Source organism: Pagrus pagrus (genome assembly GCF_965226575.1).
Source record: "Pagrus pagrus genome assembly, chromosome: 6".
In the NCBI taxonomy this organism is placed as follows: domain Eukaryota; kingdom Metazoa; phylum Chordata; class Actinopteri; order Spariformes; family Sparidae; genus Pagrus; species Pagrus pagrus.
The window spans coordinates 10591216-10610998 of record NC_140190.1 but is presented as its reverse complement, the minus strand read 5'-3'; the positions used below and the strand labels follow the sequence as shown (position 1 = coordinate 10610998).

The 19783-nt window shown below is 43.4% G+C and overlaps 2 protein-coding genes across 3 annotated transcripts; one reads left to right on the top strand and one right to left on the bottom strand.

Moving 5' to 3' along the window:
• The first annotated feature begins 1247 nt into the window (after positions 1 to 1247).
• On the top strand, positions 1248 to 16567 carry arhgap45b (Rho GTPase activating protein 45b). 2 transcript variants are annotated; one of them, XM_084354539.1, is made up of 24 exons: positions 1248 to 1845; positions 2894 to 3146; positions 4364 to 4546; positions 6909 to 7052; positions 7185 to 7269; positions 8875 to 8947; positions 9142 to 9217; positions 9663 to 9794; positions 10222 to 10283; positions 10382 to 10492; positions 10773 to 10853; positions 10947 to 11114; positions 11299 to 11436; positions 11526 to 11722; positions 12462 to 12583; positions 12759 to 12845; positions 13015 to 13116; positions 13217 to 13380; positions 13471 to 13659; positions 13740 to 13877; positions 14127 to 14398; positions 14484 to 14721; positions 15398 to 15503; positions 15689 to 16567. In XM_084354539.1, exons 1-24 carry the CDS (start codon positions 1567 to 1569, stop codon positions 16147 to 16149), a joined length of 3861 nt encoding a protein of 1286 aa, XP_084210665.1. In that variant the 5' UTR covers positions 1248 to 1566; the 3' UTR covers positions 16150 to 16567. The 2 variants fall into 2 exon arrangements, with proteins under 2 accessions (XP_084210665.1, XP_084210666.1); XM_084354540.1 differs by lacking the exon at positions 1248 to 1845 and adding an exon at positions 1941 to 2410.
• Positions 16568 to 16993: 426 nt separating this feature from the next.
• polr2eb (RNA polymerase II, I and III subunit E, b) lies at positions 16994 to 19715 on the bottom strand. Its single transcript, XM_084354270.1, has 8 exons — positions 19549 to 19715; positions 18805 to 18979; positions 18510 to 18625; positions 18276 to 18356; positions 18108 to 18166; positions 17850 to 17928; positions 17400 to 17472; positions 16994 to 17144 (listed from the first exon to the last, which is right to left on the bottom strand). Exons 1-7 carry the CDS (start codon positions 19603 to 19605, stop codon positions 17407 to 17409), a joined length of 633 nt encoding a protein of 210 aa, XP_084210396.1. The 5' UTR covers positions 19606 to 19715; the 3' UTR covers positions 16994 to 17144; positions 17400 to 17406.
• Between the last annotated feature and the right edge of the window lie 68 nt (positions 19716 to 19783).

Below are 19783 nucleotides of genomic sequence, written 5' to 3'. Positions count from 1 at the left end.
CCACAATAATATTTGATTGGTAACGCACCCATCAATAGCCTATCAACACTGAATAATCAGAATCTGCAAAGTAACGTAAGTGTATCAAAACAATGTAGTGGAGAGGAAGTATAACGTGGCAGAACAAGGAAATACTCAAGGAAAGTACCTGAAAGTATTTAAGGACAGTACTTCATTGCATTTGGTTCATTTCATCACTGGTTGTTCTAACTTTTGGCACTAAGACTTTAATTTTTACTAATGAAACTTTTCATGAAATGAATTTATGGTGTGTGAACTTTACTTATTGATTTCAAAGTGGAGAATTGAAACCACATTTAGAGACATTTTAGGTAGAAGTAAATTGAAGAAGTTAATGGTTTACAATTTGATATCAGTCAGTTGTCTTTTTTTCCTCCATGGAAAGCAGAGAAAAATATACATCAGAGGCATGCGCAAGGTTTTTTCTTCAACCTGCCTCCTGTAAGTGACTCACGTTTTGTGCTGCGTGATCTTAGCCCTCATGCAACTGCCATAAAAATACTATACATTAATATTACTTTCAACTTTCACTGGGTTACATTTTAAAACCAACATGGGTCCGGATAATAACTAAAAAATATTCATCTATTCTCAGGATTTTAACCCTTTAAATACTGTTGTTGTTTTTTTTAAAACATATACTTAATAAATAGTATTTTTATGGTAGTTTTTGACATGGAACATTTTTTTTTGTGGTCTGTATTTATCGGTTGCATGAGGGTTAAGTTTGAAGCAAAGCGCCCTATAGGACACCATGGAAAATAGCATGTATTTGTACCAAAATACAGGTAAACTGCCTTATCTAGTGAAAAGTAGTAGAAATTACAAAAACTCATCCAGGGTCACAGAATACAAGCAGGTGACATGGGATGCATGATTTGAGGCTGTAATGACAGTGGGATGAAAAACTAGTTTTAATGGGTTTTAATGGAAGAAAATATGAACATCAGTTTCCGCTGTCTGTGTGTAATATACAGTGTATTATAGACGTATTATATCAGCTGAGGTTGTAATTTAAAAGATAAAAATAACACACCTTTTTCAAAATGTATGAAACATGCATCAACACAGCCAAAATGATCCAAACATGACAGATGCATAAGATGCACCAGCAGCTGCCTGATCTCCATGTTGTCGTGTGTGTGCAGCAGCAGCAGGTGCACGCGGAGGCGGAGGGCTACCATGAAAAGCTTCAGGTGGTCACATGTTGGAAACGCACGTGCGTCAGGACCAACTGATTACCGTGGATGTGAGCGTGTCGAGAGTTTGTTCGTGTGCGCGTGGAAGCTTTTTTCTTTCTTCATTTCAGCTGAGCTCGGGCTCATCAGAAAGTTTCGGCTTGAGTTGCTCGAGTTTAACTGAAGCTAAAAGTGATTAATCTTCCTCAAAACACTGTGTGACTGAGCGGTGCTTCACCCGCGTGTCCCTCCTCCTCCTCCCCCTGGAGGAAACTGAGCGTACGCGCGCGCGGAGCGCAGCGGATGCCGGGAGCGCACAGTTTGCGGTGAGCTGTCTGTGTCTCTGTCAGTGAGCCTGCGCGGCTCGATGTGCGACAGCGGCAGGAGGAAGACAGACAGACACTCACCGTGGCTGAAGGTCGGCCTGGATGGCACCGAGCACCCGCTGCTGAGCGCGAGAGGCAGAGCACCCAAGTGGCGAGTCGGGGGGTGGGTGGGGGGGCTGTACGTGAAACTCAAAGAGGTCGGGATGGACGGCAAAGGCACCCTGAAGATGTTCAGGAAGAAACGGGAACTGATCAAGACGCCATCCATCTCGAAGAAGAGCCGAGCAGGAAGCCCCGGGCCGCAGAGCAGCGCCCAGTCTGTGAGTACATGCATCACTTCTGGTTTCTGCTGCTGAGTGTGTGTGTGTGGTGTGTGTGAGTGTGTGTGTGTGTGGTGGTGTCAGTCGGATGACCTTAGGCTGGAGGGGACAGGCTGCAGGAAGGGCTCTGGACAAGGGGGTGATTGTGTGTGTGTGTGCGTGTGTGTGTCTGTGCTTGTGCGTCTGCATGTGTGGGGACTATAGCATCAGATAGAAGTCAGGGTGTGAAACTGGTAGAAACTCCTCAGACACTCATTATGATGCAGCGGTGTCACTTAGATTAGTGTTCAGTTGTTTGCCTCACTGCTCACTGACTCATCTCCGCCACTAAAGCCGTGGCAGTCCCAGGCATAGCCTACGTGAGTTCGAGCACTCTCGCTAGATCACTTTGAAAAAGATGACTTAGAACGGGGACGAAGCTGTAGGTGGAAGGAGCATGCTGAAACGTGGCAGCAAAAGTAGTTACAACCCTTACTCTACCAGTCAGAGAGTAAAGAGAGGCGAGTCGAAAGGCAAGGACAGGCTGGACATACTGCCCAACAAGCACAACGTATGGCTTAAGCAGGTACGTTGGCGTGCCACAGATGGCAAACATGCAGGGACGCTTTTCTGTGTCGTCTTCGTGAAATATTTGGACTTTTTGTATCGGTGAGTAGGGCTCTTTGGATATGTCGGGCCCAGAAGTAGAGTCTGAGTCAAGTAAGAGATGAGATGCATCAACCAGGCTAAAAAATAAAAAACAACATATCTGTGACTTTTTGTCAGTTTGTTGGCAAAAGAAAAGGTTGTTTCCATTGCACATCCACTAAATGTGTTTCTCTGTTTCTAATCTACACTCTGCTCGGTTTGCCACACCCGTCAACTGCTTGGAGTCAGGAAGTGTTGCACAACTCGGCACAGGATCTTGTGAAAGTCTTCATATGTGTGTTTACCAACAACAGCGCTGCAGGGTGTCAGGCAACGAAGGCAGAGAAGAGACGTGCTGGCACCCTCATGCCTCTGAAAGTCGCATCATGTGATCGTCTTGACCTTTTCTCTCCTCTCTCAGCTGTCCATCCTGCAGGAGCAGCCTCGCAAAGATGCGGGCGACATCACCCTCTCCTCTTCCCCCATCTCCTCTTCCTCCTCCTCTTCAACCCTCACCCCGAGCTCCGCCGGGCTCCAGGACCCGTCCCTGTCCTGCCCCGGCACCCCCAGCCCCCAGCACAGCAAGCTGGCGGCCCTGCAAGGGGTGGGCTGCCCGTCCCCAGTGGCCACTCTGAAGAGGCCGACAGCGCTGAGCAGACACGCCAGTGCTGCAGGTAACCGTTCATCACCTGCTGAGTTAATGAAATCTGCTCAAATGTGGTCTTGTTCCGGCCCGCTGTGCGCCGCGTTCACATCTGCGGTGAAACAGAAACGGAAAGCAAAATCTGGCTTGCTGCCGTCCGGCAAAAGATACAGAAGTATCCGCTGCCGTCCCGTCAGTCTACAGAGCAGCTTCTCTGCTCAGGCTGTGAGACTCCTGAACTCATTCTCAACACTCCACCCTAAATAGTAGTTTGTGTTTTGAGTAGCTTAAAGAGACTATAACCTGCATTTCAAATGAACTTTGAGCGTTAAAGTTTGAGCTATTGAAAATTATTATCTGTAGCAGGGCTGCAACTAATGATTGTTTCCATTAGTGATTGTTTTGTTGATTATTGATTAGTCTTAAAACTGTCCCAAAAAATAAAAAGGGAATAGTCCCCATCACTGAAGCCGAGGCAATGTTTTAAAAATGGTTTGATTGGTCCGTCCAACAGCCTCAAATTCAAAGATATTCAATTTACAATTATATAAAACTGAGAAAAGCAGGAAAACATCACATTTAAAGGAATATTTTGACACGCTAGTTCACTTTTTGGTGGAGAAAAAGAGGATCAAAACCAATACTCATGACTGCAGCTGGTTAGCTTAGCCTAGCAAAAGGACTGAAAACATGGGGGAAGCAGTTAGCCTGGCTTGGCTAAAGGTAAAAAAAAATCTGCTAACCAGCACCTTAAAGCTCACTTAGTTACACGTTATATCTGGTTTTATTATTTTAATTGTTCAAAAAGTGAAGTGCATAACAACAGTTGACAGTTTTACAGCGGGTGACGTGCTGGACTGTTTCTTGATTGGAGGCAGTTGTGAGGCAATCAACAGATTACAGGAAGTTACTGGTTCTGATTAAGAAACAGTCCAGCACATAACCCCCATCACACTGCAACGTGTTGAATTTACACTTTTCTTTTTGTGCAAGTGAAACAAGCATGATATAAAGTCTTTATCAGTAAACTTTAGAGGTGCTGGGAGGCTGATTTTGTTTATTTGGACAGAACCAGGCTTCCCGTCTCCAGTTGTTTCCAGTCGTTGTGCTAAACTATACTAAGGCTGTAGCCCTATACAATATTTAACTGACAGATATGAGAGGTGGAGAGGTTGGATATTAAAAATGTTTAACATTTCGGCTCGATATATGACTTTAACACTTCATTTGCTCCCTGTCTCTCTTCAGGATTCCCGCTCCAGTCATGGGTGTTCACTAAAGGCCAGGGGAAAGGGGCTCTGACCCCGACTACTCCATCTGAAGGTCCAGAGAGCACAGCCATCGAGGTGGAGGACATCCCGGCCCTGCTGAGGGACGTGGCTCGCTTCGCCGAGGCCGTGGAGAAGCTGAAGGATGTGGTGCTGGCTGAAGGTAAACGCACTGACAGACAGACTGAGTTCTGTTTTCGATTACAAGTCAGAGAGACGTGATTGAGGACATGCGTTGGCTCAACATGAATGATGATTGTTTACACCACTGTGGAAACAAAATGCGGCAGTTATGATTTTCATCACTGTGTTGTGTACGTTAGTTAGTATGCAGGCAGAACAGCACTGTTTGGTTTGGTCCTCCTTCCCTTTGCAGGCTCCAGTCCATTTTGACTTGCATGAAGCGGATGCGAGGCATCCACATAAGTCAATCTTGCATCAGTCCCGTTCTCAGGCACATGTGCGTTGTGTGTCTGAGTGTAGTGAGGGGGGGGAGGGGAAAAGGGCGGAGCAACGCTGCACAAGCACGCTAACAAGCGGCTGTGCGCGTCCTCTCTCCAAATGAAGGGCTGCGTTTCCGCTGCGCCCACAGAGTCGACCGCACTCTTGTCTCCAGCAGGAAGCCAGCTTCTTGTTTACTGCAGCCTCACACACACTCTTCCCCCTGTTGCGCGATGCAGCGAGGCCTACAATGGCAGAACACCTGTACGTGGAGTGAACACCACCCCTTCAGAGGTGATTTCACCTGCTAAACAAACAGGCCATAAAAGGACCGGTGTTTCAGGAGTGATTAAAGTTGGTTTCTGATGAGAGGTTTGGTTGCGTGTCTGTCTGTCTCCTGTAATCTGGCTCTGTTCCGTCATGTTCTCCACCCAGAGTGAGCTCTTTAAACAGGAAGCCATGATGGATAGCGTCTGACAGAGCGGCCTCGTCCACACTTCCTCCTGCGATAGGCCGGTTGCAGCGGCGTGACGGGACGCGTCCTCTCCGTAATCAGCATTACAATCAGAGCTTCATCCACGTCACGCCTTCTGATCTCCTCGTGGTTGTCACGTCCTGTTTTATTTTCTTAACATCAAACATTTTCATACAGTCAATGATTTGTTTTCACGAGCCACAGAAAGCAGATGTAGCACAGCACCCGAATTAGTTTCTAATCTTGCAAAACAATAGCGAAGACCACATCCTCTCTGGCACAACGATCAGGTCACTCAGTTCTTATTGTCTGCTGCTGCTGCTGCTGCGACACTCTGACACACACATTCAGACAGAACGTGGGAGGACGGAGGATCGGCTGCCCTCTGGCCTCCTCCCTGAGCGAGCTGCATCGTTTGGAAAAATGATACACACAAGTTGCGACATTAGACTGTTAAAGTGAACGAAACCAGTCTGTTTGCGTATATGTGTCTGTGAGTGAGTGTGTGTGTGTGTAAGGGGGAAATGAGGATGCAGGCAGCAAATGTGTCACCACTGACCTCAAAGCAGACGAGCTGACGCTGTGAACCTCGACCCAACCTGTCTGACACCGACTACCCCCCATTATCTCTGTTCTGTCTGCGAGACTTAAAGGAATAGTTCTACACATTTTGTGGAGATGGGCTTGTTTGCTCTTGTCTTGCAGAGTGTTAGCGGAGAAGATCAATACCACTCTCACATAGAGCTGCAATGATTAGTAGATAACTAGATTTTTGATTAAAAGAAAATTGGTGGCCAACTGTTATTGATACTGGTAATTGATTAATTATTTCAGTCATTTTTTCAGATTCTAACTGTAAAGATTAGCTGCTTTTCTATCCTATTTTATTCTAAATGAAGAGTATTTGGGTTTTGGACTGTTGGTTGGACAAAAGAAGCAATTTGAAGACGTCGCTTTAGAGCATTTTTCAACATTTTCTGTCATTTCATAAAAAATAATCGATAATGAAAACAATCAGCTGCAGCCCCTCTCTCATATCTATACAGTACATTTTAAGCAAGAGTCTGTGGCCACTTAGCTTAGCTTAGCTTAGCATAAAGACTGGAAACAGGGGAAAACGGCTAGCTTTATCTGTCCGTAGATCATAAAATCCGCCCGGTGATTGGTTGCCTCTCTGAAACGAGCTGGAATCAAATAAAATAAAATCGTTTCTGGACAAATCGTTATCAGTTTAAACAAGAACAGTACAAATTAAATTAATTACTTACTTGTTTGGTAATTGATTAATTGGTTTGAGAAATGTTTTCAAGCATAAAGAACAGTGAAAATTATCAGATTCCAACTTCTTTAATATGAATATTTTCTGCTTTCTTTTCTCCTATATGAGTAAAGACATTTGTGGACGTCACCTTGGGCTTTTGGAAACACTGAACACCATTTCTGACATTTTAGAAACCAAACAACTAATAGATGAATCTATAATGAATAAACCTTTGCAGCAGCCCAAGAACTAGTGTTGTGGTCTTTTTTTATGGCCTCTTCGGTTCTTTCTGTGTGTATATGTCCGTTTTCCTCGTCCAACCACATCTTCCTCCTTCCCTCTCTCCAGGAAAGAAGGAGAGTCAGCGGCCGGTGGCTCACGAGTGTTTGGGGGAGGTCCTGCGGGTGCTGCGTCAGGTCATCAACACTTACCCTCTGCTTAACACGGTGGAGATCCTCACTGCTGCCGGCAAGCTCATATCCAAGGTCAAAGGTCAGTCGTGCGGAGGAACCTTCAGCAACATTCAATTTAATCCTTTAAAACAGTTTATTTTACGTGTACAGTTTGATGTAACAGTTGTGCAGGTGTGTATGTTTAAACACAAGCATGGATGTGATTTTTCAGGTTTCCACTATGAGGCGTGTAACGAGGCAGATAAAATGGACTTTGAGAAAGCGATTGAAACCATCGCAGTCGCTTTTAGCAGCAAGTGAGTATCTGGGACACCTAAAGTAACCCTGTGGTGATTACTGCCGGCACTGGTATCATGATTGCTACAAATACTGTTTTAAAAAATGGGATTTAGGGACCAGTGTAGCTATAATGGTGTCAAAGCAGTTGTCCCCTCTTTTACAGACAGAGGAATCAGGGTGTGTGTGTCTGTGTGTGTGTGTGTGTGTGTGTGTGTTAATGTGTGTGTTAATGTGTGTAAAGTTGTCTGTTGTTGGGAATTGGAGAGAGAAGTGCAGCGGTGGTGACACATTTGCATGAGGCAGAGCTGAAAACAGGAAGTGGGTTTTTTTTCTTCAACCGTATGACACAAAACCAAAACTTGAAAAACTTGCTGTTGACTACCTGGCTGCGAAATGAACAGATTGTTACAAATCAGGGAGGCTATAAATTACGAGAAAGTTTCTCTTTTTGATTTGAGGCGTGAGAGGAACAGAGACAAAATATTAAATATGTCAAATCCAATTCTCGCTAATTAAATCAGTTTTTCCAAAGTTAAAGTTTTGTTCTCAATCTTTAAGAATAATATCTTTTATGATTAAAAGTAAAGCTAGTGTAGAGAAATGTGTCAGTATTGTGTGTATAATTGAAGTATATTGCACCAGCAGTGTGTCACATGCTAGTCTGTGCCATTTCAGGGTTTAGACAGCTGTCACAGAGCTTGAGGAGGAAGTGAGCTGGCAGAGACAGTTGAGATCTGCCTGATGAGTCTGTTTCCTCATTCTCTCCTCCCCTCTTCCTCTGTTTGACTCCTTTTCTGTCGTGAACAGAAAAATACCAAGATGGAGGTGCCACTTGTTTTTGTCGAGCTTTAATTTTAGTAAACAAGTCGCGTAATTAATCAGAATGAGAGATGTGATGAGAATGAGAGATAGAAAAAGAAAGAAAATAATTATTTTTACATTATAGCTTGCTAATAACAAGGTAATAGCTTGGTAACAACTGGGTAATATCGGACTGATATTTATATATCCGGGTCATACAAGGCCACATATTAAGGGTAATGTTGGGGGAAACGAGCGTTTTCAAGTGGTATTGTTGTTGGCGCCTCTGTTGCAAAGATGACTGGATTGTTCCTGTTTTCCTCAAAGTTGCTAAAAACAACAACGGAGGACAGTTGGATGTGATTTTATTCAAACGGTGGCAGACAAATTTGTATAGTGATTGCAAACAAGTCCAAACACTGATGGTTTCATTATTCCACATCCATTACACTGTGCAATCCACATTTACTTCAAAATGATACGTTAAAGCAAAACACTTGTCTATTGCCAATTTAAGATAACGACTAGGCGAAGATATTTAGTAATAATATGTCATGACTTTCTTACAATATAGTATTTTTATTCAAATGGTATAATGAGGTATTGATCTGTTAATAATAGGAGGTAATATGGTTTGATGATGTCACAGTATCACAGGCGTCTATCAGTGTGAAAATCACATGAAAATTCTTGGAGGTCAAAATTACTAATTACCATATTATTATTATTATTAGCTGAAATGAATCCTCCATTAGGTTGCAATGTTCTCCACATTATACTTCTTTCACATGTTAAAGTGTGTTTGTTGTGTTTCTTCTCAGTGTGTCTGAACTGCTGATGGGAGAGGTGGACAGCAGCACGTTGCTCTCCCTGCTGCCTACTGAGAAGAGCAGGGTGAGTTCATCACTGTTTAAAAACAGCAGGATTATCTCACACAGACGGTCAGAAACTACATCGAATCTAACATCACTGTACACAAAGTTCTCCCCCCCCCCCATTCCTCTGAAGGAGGAAAAAGAAAACTCCCTCTGTCGTTGACGAGCATTGATCTGTGTTTGTCAGTAATGAATCATCTTTGTGCTCTGCAGTCGATGGAGAACTTGTACACCGCGTCGGGCCACGGATCGGACGGGGGAGCGTTCAGGAGCGACCTGCAGGACATGGGTAGGCAAACAGCTGCTCACTCACACTCTGGGGCTTGAGTTGTCTTGTTTTCGGTCCCTAAGCGCTGCCATTTGTGATATTTCTGCACTTCCTGTCCTTCGATTCACTCTCGTTTTGTCTTGTCAAAAAGCTACTTTTTTATCATGTTTTTTCATTTACATTAGAAAGTAGTGATCCAGGACACAAGTGACAGCTGCTCAGTTGAACGACTGTATCGTAGCAAAACCAGGAAAACAGACCACCGTATTGAAAATGACTTTATTAACAGCAGTGACAAATTAGTGTTCACCAAAATAAAACACAGGATGTCTTCACATAATCTTCACACCTCGCTGCAAACATTTGCCTCTCACAGATCATATTCGGGAATAACCTTTTATGTTGCCACAGCAACAAATAGTGCTTGTTCCTGTGTAGTGACCTGTGTTTGTGTGTTGACGTGCAGGCAGAGTTGAGGAAGTGGATGTGATCCTCCAACGCAGTGAGGGAGGGGTGGACTCGGCTCTGCTCTATGCCAAAACCATTTCTAAGTACATGAAGGACCTGATGACCTACGTGGAGAAGAGAACCTCGCTGGGTGAGTGGGAGCGCCGAAGGTTTGGTCTGTCCGAGGAATAATCAAATTGTCCAATCGGCAGGAAACTAATTGATAAGAATGTTAGTTATGCACCAAAAAAAGACTTGATTACATCTTAGAAAATGTGAAGATTTGAGTCGTTTTCTTTTTATTGGTGGTGTATTTTAAGATTAAAAAAAGGGTATTCAGATACACAGATATATAGAATGTAGCCCATTTTGTAACCATCAGATATCTCCAGGTCCCCCTCCCATTTCTGTTATTTTGTTGACATTTCATGAGCTAAATGATAACTTGTGACTAGATATAAATTAACCAGTGATTAAGATGCCCAACACATCAAGCAGCCCTAGTAAGTGAGCCACTTGTTAACACACTGTCCATTCCATTAAGCTATTAATGATTTCTTTTCTTCTGTTTTTTCCAGAGACTGAGTTCTCCAAAGGCCTCCAGAGATTATACCAGTCCTCCAAACACAGTATCACACATGTAAACCTCATTTTATTTAAAACTAGGATGAACTTAAACCCTCTGTTTATGTTGGCTATCAAACCTTATCTTTGTGCGTTTGTGCTCGCTCCCTCCAGCCCCACATGCCCCTCTACTCCATCTACTCTCTGGCTCTGGAGCAGGACCAGGAGCAGAGCGTCGGGCTGCAGCAGGCCACCACCACCCTGCACAACCAGACCTTCATCCAGGTAAACTTCACTGAGGTTTGTTGCAACATGAATTCAGTGTTGGGGAGTAGTGAACTACATGTAAGGAGTTCAACTACTGAAACAGTTTTGGGCCATAAAAAGGCAGGAATGATTTATATTCATCATTGCTTCAGCACTGTAATTCAAAGCTGAAATTGCTTGCACTTTTCCATCAATAGTTGGTTTTTTGGTTGTAAACAGGTGGGAGCTTTTTGCAATGAACTTCTGTGACAGCCACTCATGGCGGCTGGTGTTGATCTGTGCATGTGTGTGTCTGCAGCCTCTGTTGCAGCGTCGACAGGAGCATGAAAAAAGACGTAAGGAGATCAAGGAACACTGGATTCGAGCGAAGAGAAAACTGGTACGTTCTCTTTATTTTGTATATGTGAGCACACATACTGTTAGAGTAGACTGTTTCATTTAAGTAGAGCTAAGGAATTATTTCTCTGTGTAGAATGAGTGTGAGGCGAACCTGCGCAAAGCCAAGCAAGCCTTCATGGTCCGCTGCGAGGAGTATGACAAGGCCAAAACGGCAGCGTGCAGAGCTGAGGAGGAAGGAGGAGGATCTACAGCGAAGTCTGTGGAGAAGAAGAAACGATTAGAAGAGGAAACTCGCAACAAGGTTCTTATCCTTAACTGTATTTTATCTGTTGTTTCAGACCTTTATCACAGTGACGTGTGGTCACGTGGAACTGAAATTTCGTTTATCTGGCTGCCACAATATCACGACTGAAACTTCATATATCTGTGTACTAATCTGTCAGATTAAAACAGAACGGTAAGAGCATTTAAATTTGTGCGTGCAGGCAGACGAGGCGGAGGCCACCTACCGGACGTGTATAGCAGACGCCACCACTCAGCAGCTGGAGCTGGAGCACACAAAGGTCACAGTGCTGAGACAGCTGCAGGACGTCGTCAAACAGAGCGACCAGACCCTCCGCTCGGTCAGAACACACACACACAAACCTGTCGTAGATGGTGTCAAACATAAGCTCTTTCCTGACACTTTCTGTCGTATTACTTCCTCCATCAGGCGACCATCTCATACTACCAGCTCATGCACATGCAGACGGTGGCCCTGCCGGTCCACTACCAGACTCTGTGTGAGAGCAGTAAGCTGTATGATCCAGGACAGCAGTACGCAGCCCACGTGCGAGACCTGCAGCTGCCAGAGCAGCCGAATGTTCACTACACATTTGAGAACTACTGTCCCTCCAGTTCATCGTCACAGTAAGAGCTTCAGTCAGAGTAACAATTATCTAGGTTTTTAATCGAAACCTTAAAGAAAAAGTTTAACATTTGGAAAAACACATATTTGCCTTGTTGCTGAGGGTTAGATGAGATGAGATGATTAATGCCCCTCTTACTGTATGTCCGTACGCTATAAGTCAGCGGCTCGTTGGCTAAGCTTAGAAACAGAAGACTGGAAACGGAGGGGAAACCTTAGGCTAGCTCTGTCCAAAAGGTAACAATCCCCAACTCTAAATGTTATAAATTAACATGCGATATCGACAACAATGTCTCTGGAGTGTCACTGCTGGTTGCCTGGCAACCCAACAAAAGGACAACAAACTCATTTTGCCGGCCAATAAATAGTTTAACACATGTTCCCCATTGAATCACAACCTGATGTTTCTACACTTTACTTTTTTGCAGTTAACAAACGAGACACAACATGTTAATTAGAGAGCTCTAGAGGTGCTGGTTGGCAGATGTTAGCTATGTTTCCGTCACAGGAAGTTTCCACCACAGGGACCAGGAACTAAAATAATTTCCACGGACATTAATTTACCACCTAAAAAGAACCGGCTGCTTTCCAAAAGTACAGGAATTTTGGGGGTTGGGGCTTTCAGTGGGGAATATTTGATTGGTCGAGTACTTGCAGGATTTAATTCAATTAGATTTAGATTAAAGATATATGAATATGAAATAAATAAATGAAATGTGTTATAATTCCACTTTGTTGCAGCCATGGCCACAGACCAAGGAATGACAGTTTCAACACAGAGCCGACGAGCCACACAGACAGTCCTGCCACCAGTGTGGACACAGCAGCTGCAGACAACAGAGAAACTGAGACTCAACGCAAGAGTAAGTGTCTCCTGCTGCTGCTCCGGGTGTTAGGATGACAACCACATGTTCTTTTAGCCAAGTTTTGATGGTTTTAAGTAACCAATCTACAATGAAAGCTGGCTAAATAGCCATTAAACCCATTATCTTCCTTATACTGACTATTCTTATATCCTTGTCACCTTGCTATCCTCAGGGCAGGGCCACAAGTCATGGGGTTCAACAGTGAGCGATGACAGTGTTGGAGGTGAGGGAGGCCTGGAGTCTCCTTCTGCCAGCACAAGTGAGTATACGTGTTTTGTTCTTGGTGTAACAGATTCACAGTAACATATCTCATTTGTGAATTACCATAAAGGAGAATAGTTTTTTTTTTCCCCCCTTGGCCACTTAAAGAGTAAGTGTGAGGTTTTTTGTACATGAGAGCGCAGATTAAAACCATATGTAAATCCCAGGTGACATCACTAAGATTGCTCGGACGTCATCCACTGGAACGATGTCGTCCAATGAGGATGCAGACGAGAAAGACGGGAATGTGACATCATTTGAAAGTCAAAGTAAGAATTCAGATTTTCCTCTGTCCGGTCTTATTTGTACAAATGTATTATTGTTGTATTAGTTTCCTGGAGTGTGTGTGATGTGGGTCTTTGTCTTCAGATATCAACGGCATGGATCCTGATGTGGTGGTGTCCACCAGACCTTTCCGTAACATCGGCTTGTCTAAGGCAGCGCAGACCCACCGACTGAGGAAGCTACGGACTCCTTCGAAGTGCCGCGAGTGTGACAGCTACGTTTACTTCCAGGGGGCTGAGTGTGAGGAGGTGAGAAGTCCTTCAGGATACAGATGTGCAGCTCGTGAAGGATCTTATTGATGATTAGACCAGGTCCAACACCTTCTTCTCTGTTCTCAGTGTTTCCTGGCGTGTCACAAACGCTGTCTGGAGACTCTGGCCATCCAGTGCGGCCATAAGAAGCTGCAGGGCCGTCTGCAGCTGTTCGGCAGGGATTTCTCTCAGGTAGCCAGCTGTGCCAGTGACGGCATCCCCTTCATCATCACCAAGTGTATCTCTGAGATAGAGAGGCGGGCGCTCAAGATGAAGGTGAGAAAGCGTATTTCAGAGTAAGTGTTGGATATCTGAATCTGACAGAAGTATTTAAACTGTGTGCTTCTTCCTCTCAGGGCATCTACAGGGTGAACGGGGTGAAGACTCGTGTGGAGAAGCTTTGTCAGGCCTTCGAGAACGGCAAGGAGCTAGTAGAGCTGTCCCAGTGTTCACCGCATGACATTAGCAACGTCCTCAAGCTTTACCTGAGACAGGTACGCATACAAGCCAGCACGTGCAAGAGTGCAACTCGGCATGCTTAAGTGATTCATGGAGTGAACAAATGCACCTGATTTTTATTTATTTATTCAAATATAATAAAACATTTATTTGTGTTCTCACAATCCTTCTTTTAATTACCTAGTTAAATGTAATTTCTCATAATTAAAAAAATGTTCTCTCTTGTTCCTCCATGTGTGTCCTTGCTTAACGCCCTGTTCCTTTCCTGTCTCCGTCGCCCTCAGCTGCCAGAGCCCATCATGCCGTTCCGCCTGTACAACAGCCTGATGGGTTTGGCCAAGGAGAGTCTGCAGAGTGAAGCAGAAACACCAGAAGCTGAGGAGGCCGAGTCGAACAGTACTAACCCGTCAGTGGGCAAGAGCCCAGAGCTGGTGGATCTGGGCCCTGACACCGACCCAGAGATCCTGGTCCTGGTGGACAAGCTGAAGGAGCTTCTGAAGGACCTGCCCAAGGCGAACATCGCTACGCTGCGATACATCATTCGCCACCTCCGGAGGTGGGTATTTAAAGAAATTTAAAAAACAGCAGGAAAATGAAATACCAGGCTCTTTGTTAACTCATTTATTTATTCATCCTCCCAGGATTGCAGAGCTCGAGGACGATAACAAGATGAGTCCCAGTAACTTGGGGATTGTGTTTGGTCCCTCCCTGATGCGTCCCCGTCCGACCGGGGCCACTATATCCCTGTCCTCTCTGGTTGATTACCCCCACCAGGCCCGCATCGTGGAGGCCCTTATCGTCTTCTATTCATCCATCTTCCAGTCCAAAACCTCTCAGACCCACAAAACAAGCCGCACTGCTTCCACCTCCACTCAGCAGGTACGATTTCACAGGATTTTTCTCTCTGATTATGTATTTAAACTGTGGGGCACTTTTTACCTGAAATATGAAGGCAATGAATGAACAGACAATAATCCTGTAGATTTATGATGCCAAAGATAAATATGGGCTTGTTTCTCATTTGCATTGCAGCATAGCATATCATTCAGTTGAACTGAGCTAGATTACTGTACAGATGATGTTATTGTGGGAGTATAATTTGAATTCCAGCATTTTCCTAACCTTTAAAACTTAATTCAAGGGCATTTTCCAAACTTTATGTATAGGATTTATGACCAATATACTCATTAGCAATTGTTAGCAGGCTAACATGCCAAACCAAGATGGTAGACGAAGTTGAAGAGAGAACTTATGAGACCCTCAGGAGTCCTCCTTTAGCAAATGTTAGTTCACCACAGAGAAAGGGCAGCCTGTTTTTACTGAATGAACAATGGTCTTACAGAGAAGCTGCCAGTAATTTATGAGCATGGACGGAATCTGATGTAACTCGAGAAGAGGTAAACAAAAACCAACAGAAGTGGTCAAATGTCAACAAATCCATTTCCTCATCCAGAGCTGGGGCCTACAAACCACTCTTCCCTCCTGATTTGCATGTTTGTTAACAGACGTCAAAGACCTCTCACATAACTCTCTTTTCCTCCCCCTGCTGGTTCAGGAGAGTATTGCAGACGATAAGGTGGAGGGCTCTGCTGATGGAGAGGAGGATGGAGGCAGAGAGGAGCAGAATAAACCAGAGTCTGACAAGATGGAGGAGGGATGTGGTAAGTTGGTTACCTAATACTGATATAAATGTAAATGTAAATGAACTAACTTCCCTTAAATCATAAGAAGTACCCTCATGTTGGTGTAGTTTTCATTGAGCTCATAATACACATTTATAAGTTGTAAAATGTAATGTAAAATTGTGTATCCATGTGTAACCACTGGCCTCTTTATCTCCTTTCAGGGAGCTCTTTAGGCTCTCTGGGGTCCAGTGAACAGCTTCCCGACTCTGATTCCGAGGTGGACGAGAACGGCCAGAGGCACTCCCGCAGACTGCAGAAGCAGGAGAGCGAGGTGAGCATGGACGACGACCAGCTGAGCTACAGGGACAGTCTGGACCTCTCGAGTCAGTCTGTAACCCAAACCGACCCAGAACAAGAGGCAGAACAAGAGGCAGACCAGGACCCCGACAACCCAGAGGGAGCGGAGCCGCCCGCGCTGCCAGACAGCGGGCCACCAGACGACGAGACTGGGGCAGAGGAGGAGGAGCTGAGTGCCTCTTTGGCTGAGCTCAACGTGAACCAGTCCAACAACAACTACCCCTGTTCCCCCGTATTGAGCCTGTCAGGGCTTCCTCTCGCACGTCTGTGTGGAAAGAAATTACCCCTGACCAGAAACAGGGACAGTGAGCCAGAGTTTGTCTGATATTATCAAAATCATTTTGAGTTGAGTGGCAGGATTCTGAGGAAACTGTGAGGATTATAGTGCTGTGTACATCAGGGTCAAATTTAATGTTTTTAACCTGCTCGCTTGCTGCTGTTTGATGCCATTACTCCTGTCATTTCAAGAGGTTATGATTAAAAATGTATTTTTGTGCCAGTTTGTATTTTTAAGTGTTTTACTCATTGCTCTTACAAGCTTATGGAAAGGTGAGTAGCTAGTCACATGAGAATGTGTGCAATGTGCAAAATTTCCAAGCGATTTCCCTTTAAAAGTGCTGCTGGTTTCATTTCAGCACTAAAATTAATAAAAAAAATAATTTAGCAGTTTCATATAAATGTTGCCTGTATTGCCTTGATATGGATGTTTGGTCTATTTTAATAAACATTTTATTTTAAACTTGTCTAAGTGATGTTACTCCATTCACTCTGTGTGTATTTTACAAGTTAAAGAAAAGACAAATGGGGAACAGTTGACGTAGAACGAGCAGGAACAAAATGAGTAGTTACAACCACTGATGAGAATCTCAGTGATATATTACTCTTCCATGGCACTAGGGAGGGCACTAGGGGAACAGTTTACGATGAAAAGAGGAGGTACTGTTATTTGACCTGCGAGACAACAACCAGACCAGTTCTACAAGCTTGAGTCTACAGCAGCTGCGGCATGGCTTTTAAAAGGAAAAAGAAGGTAGGCATCTAAAGCCATTACATTATGTCAATAGAATTATGAAACAAAGTTGTCTTGATTTAAGTTAAAACCTCCTTGTTTTTGAAATGTATGTAAATAGTGAGAATGTGAGCTAAAATCAACTTGACAAAATCAGTAATTCAATTTTAAAATGTTTATTTTACTAAATATTTCATTACAAAAAACAATTTAAACAACACAAGTCAAAAGCCGATGGTTCTCCATGAATGAGTGATGAAAGATGTAACACTTCTTCACTGGTCCTCTTAAATGTTGATCCAGAGGAACATCTGGAAAATAAAATGTTCATAGTATGTTTTATTTAACAAAGACCCACTCATGGTCTATGTACACATTTTAGCCGATGAGACTGATTGGCATAACCTGATCCATGAACTCTGAGATCTTTACATTTTAATGCTACACACAATAAAACAAAAAGTAAAAAAAATTAAAAACTGACAGCGTACAGAGAATCTATGAGCTCAGCATCATCAGCTGAATTCTGTCCACGGGATGTCTAAATGTCTAATAAACACACTGACCTGTCTGTCACTGCACCAGTCTGTATGTGATGTACCTCCCAGCTGTTTCACTAGGTCTGATGATCTTTACTACCTGGAGAAGTTGAGAAAAAGCACACATTTTTAGCCTGGACTCTGGTACAGATCCAAACTGCCTGCAGTCCTGCGTCACTTTTAGTTTGAACATACAATGCCTATTTTGTGTGTTTGCATAATGGTCATGCATTAAACAAATGACAGCAGCTATCACATGTTATATGCAAATCATAATTTGTGTTTTTGTTAAACAACAAGTCAGTCATTACAAAATGTATATACTATTAGTATTTATAACTCTGCATTTATCAGTTTATAAACAGGTGATCACACTTGTTTACCAAAGGCAATTTATTAAATCCAACATGAAATACACAGCACCATGCAGCCATGTAATAATGATAATGTTTTGCAATAGTCTTCTACATGCGTTACCTGTCCTCTTTTCAAGCCAAAGTAGCGAGCCACAGGGTCCCCAGCCTGGATCCTTGGCAACTGACTTTCTTTTAATTTACTGAGGTAAAAATGTTAAGGGTCGATAAACGATTACAGCTGATATTCTTTAGCTGAATCAACTGCTATTTAGTACTTTATTAGGATTGGTTAGTACTCTGAAGATGACAAAGTGGATTTTCTGCAAGAAATCTGATTTAAGCATCCAAAGTCCAAACAGTGCAGTGTGTGTAAGGATACTATCTTGCCAGAAGTTCAGTCAACTCCTCTTTTGTCATAACAATGTGCTCTGGAACAAGCTGAAAGACAAACACAAAGGAAAAACATGTAATTCTATACCTGAAGCAGAGTCATTTTGAAATTTAGTATCAAAGGGATTTAAATGCAGTGGACTTTTTTTGTGCGTACCTCATGCTCTGTGATGTTAATAAGCAGCTCCTGTTGTAGAAACTGTTCCAATATGTATTTGGGTGCCATGTCGACTAAAGACTGTAAGGAGACATTCCCATAAATACTTTCACAGAAAAAAAAAGTAAATAACAACAAAATAGTTACAGTATAATGACAAGATGACAAGGAAACCACACATAATCATTATTGTGTTGATTTGGTAAATATATAAAATATTTACACAATGTTTACCTGTTTGGCTGACGGCGTCATGCCCATCTGCACAACAATGATGGCTCGAGTGATGTTCTCCTCCTGCATCCTCTGACAGTACATCTTAATGGTCTTGATTCCTACTTTTGGCTCCTCTGAAAAAGAGAAGAAAAACATGGTTTATGTAATATCATTTAGCCATATATTCACAGCTCAATATCTCTACTCACAATTTAAGATTCAATACTGGCTGCATCTTTAGCTCCAAGACGATTTGTGTATTTTTCTAAAGGAATGCCAGCCATTTCGTATCTAATATAAGTTATGAGCCTACCAGGAAAGAAGACAAACATCTGGTCTGTGGGGTCATCGTTGTGCGCCACCAGCACAGTGAGGTCTGTGCGTCTGGGGCGACCCTCGCTGGGCTTGTCTCCAAACTGACTCTTGAACTCATCCAGAGTCTGATCCAACTCGTCCTGTGTCACCAGGTAGCCCCTGTCATGGCACAGCTGAGGGTGTAAAGGTGACATAGTCAAATAAACAAGCTTGTTCTCAGAGGAAAATAAGGTCCGCAGAACACTTTTTGAAGCTAGAAAGGTGGCAGGGTCCGCCACATATAAACAAAGTATAACAGTATGAAATTGTGTCAGTTTGTTTATTCATTCATGAAAATGAAGAGTTTGTTTATTTAGTTTGTTTAGGCATTTTTAAACAAATCAGTCAATGAAGATAGTTCTCTTCTGATTATAATGTCTTCCCCAAAACTACATAGTGCGCCTTTAAAGGTTGATGCTTAGTCATTGTTTACAGTTAAAATCTCCCAGAATGGGGAAATACATTCTGCTTGTTTACCATTAGCTAACTGATCGCAGTGCTTCCTCAATTGAAAGACTCGTGTTCGGGAAACCTGCTATCGTAAAAAAAAAACACTCATCATCTAAAAGCAAATCGCTTGTCAATACACAGCCCACACACTGCCGACAAATTCAACAAACCCCACAGTCCCCATCACCTCGGAGCGGAACTGCTGTTTTAGCTAAGCTACATGCTAAAAAGAAAACAATCAAACCTAACGCACCTGCATGATGGTTTTGCGAATCTTCCATAGCCTGTATGTTTCCTCTTCGTCATCCATATCGTCTCAGCCGTAACACTTAATCTGAATTTAGTCTATATTTTGTTTTATTTTTGGTCAGTTTTCACTAGAAGGTTCGCTCCCGTGTCTAACGCGGCGCACGTTCTCGTCTATCGACGCAGGCTGATGACGTACATGAGCGCAGTCGGTTGGTCTTGGCCCCGCCTCCTCTCCTCGT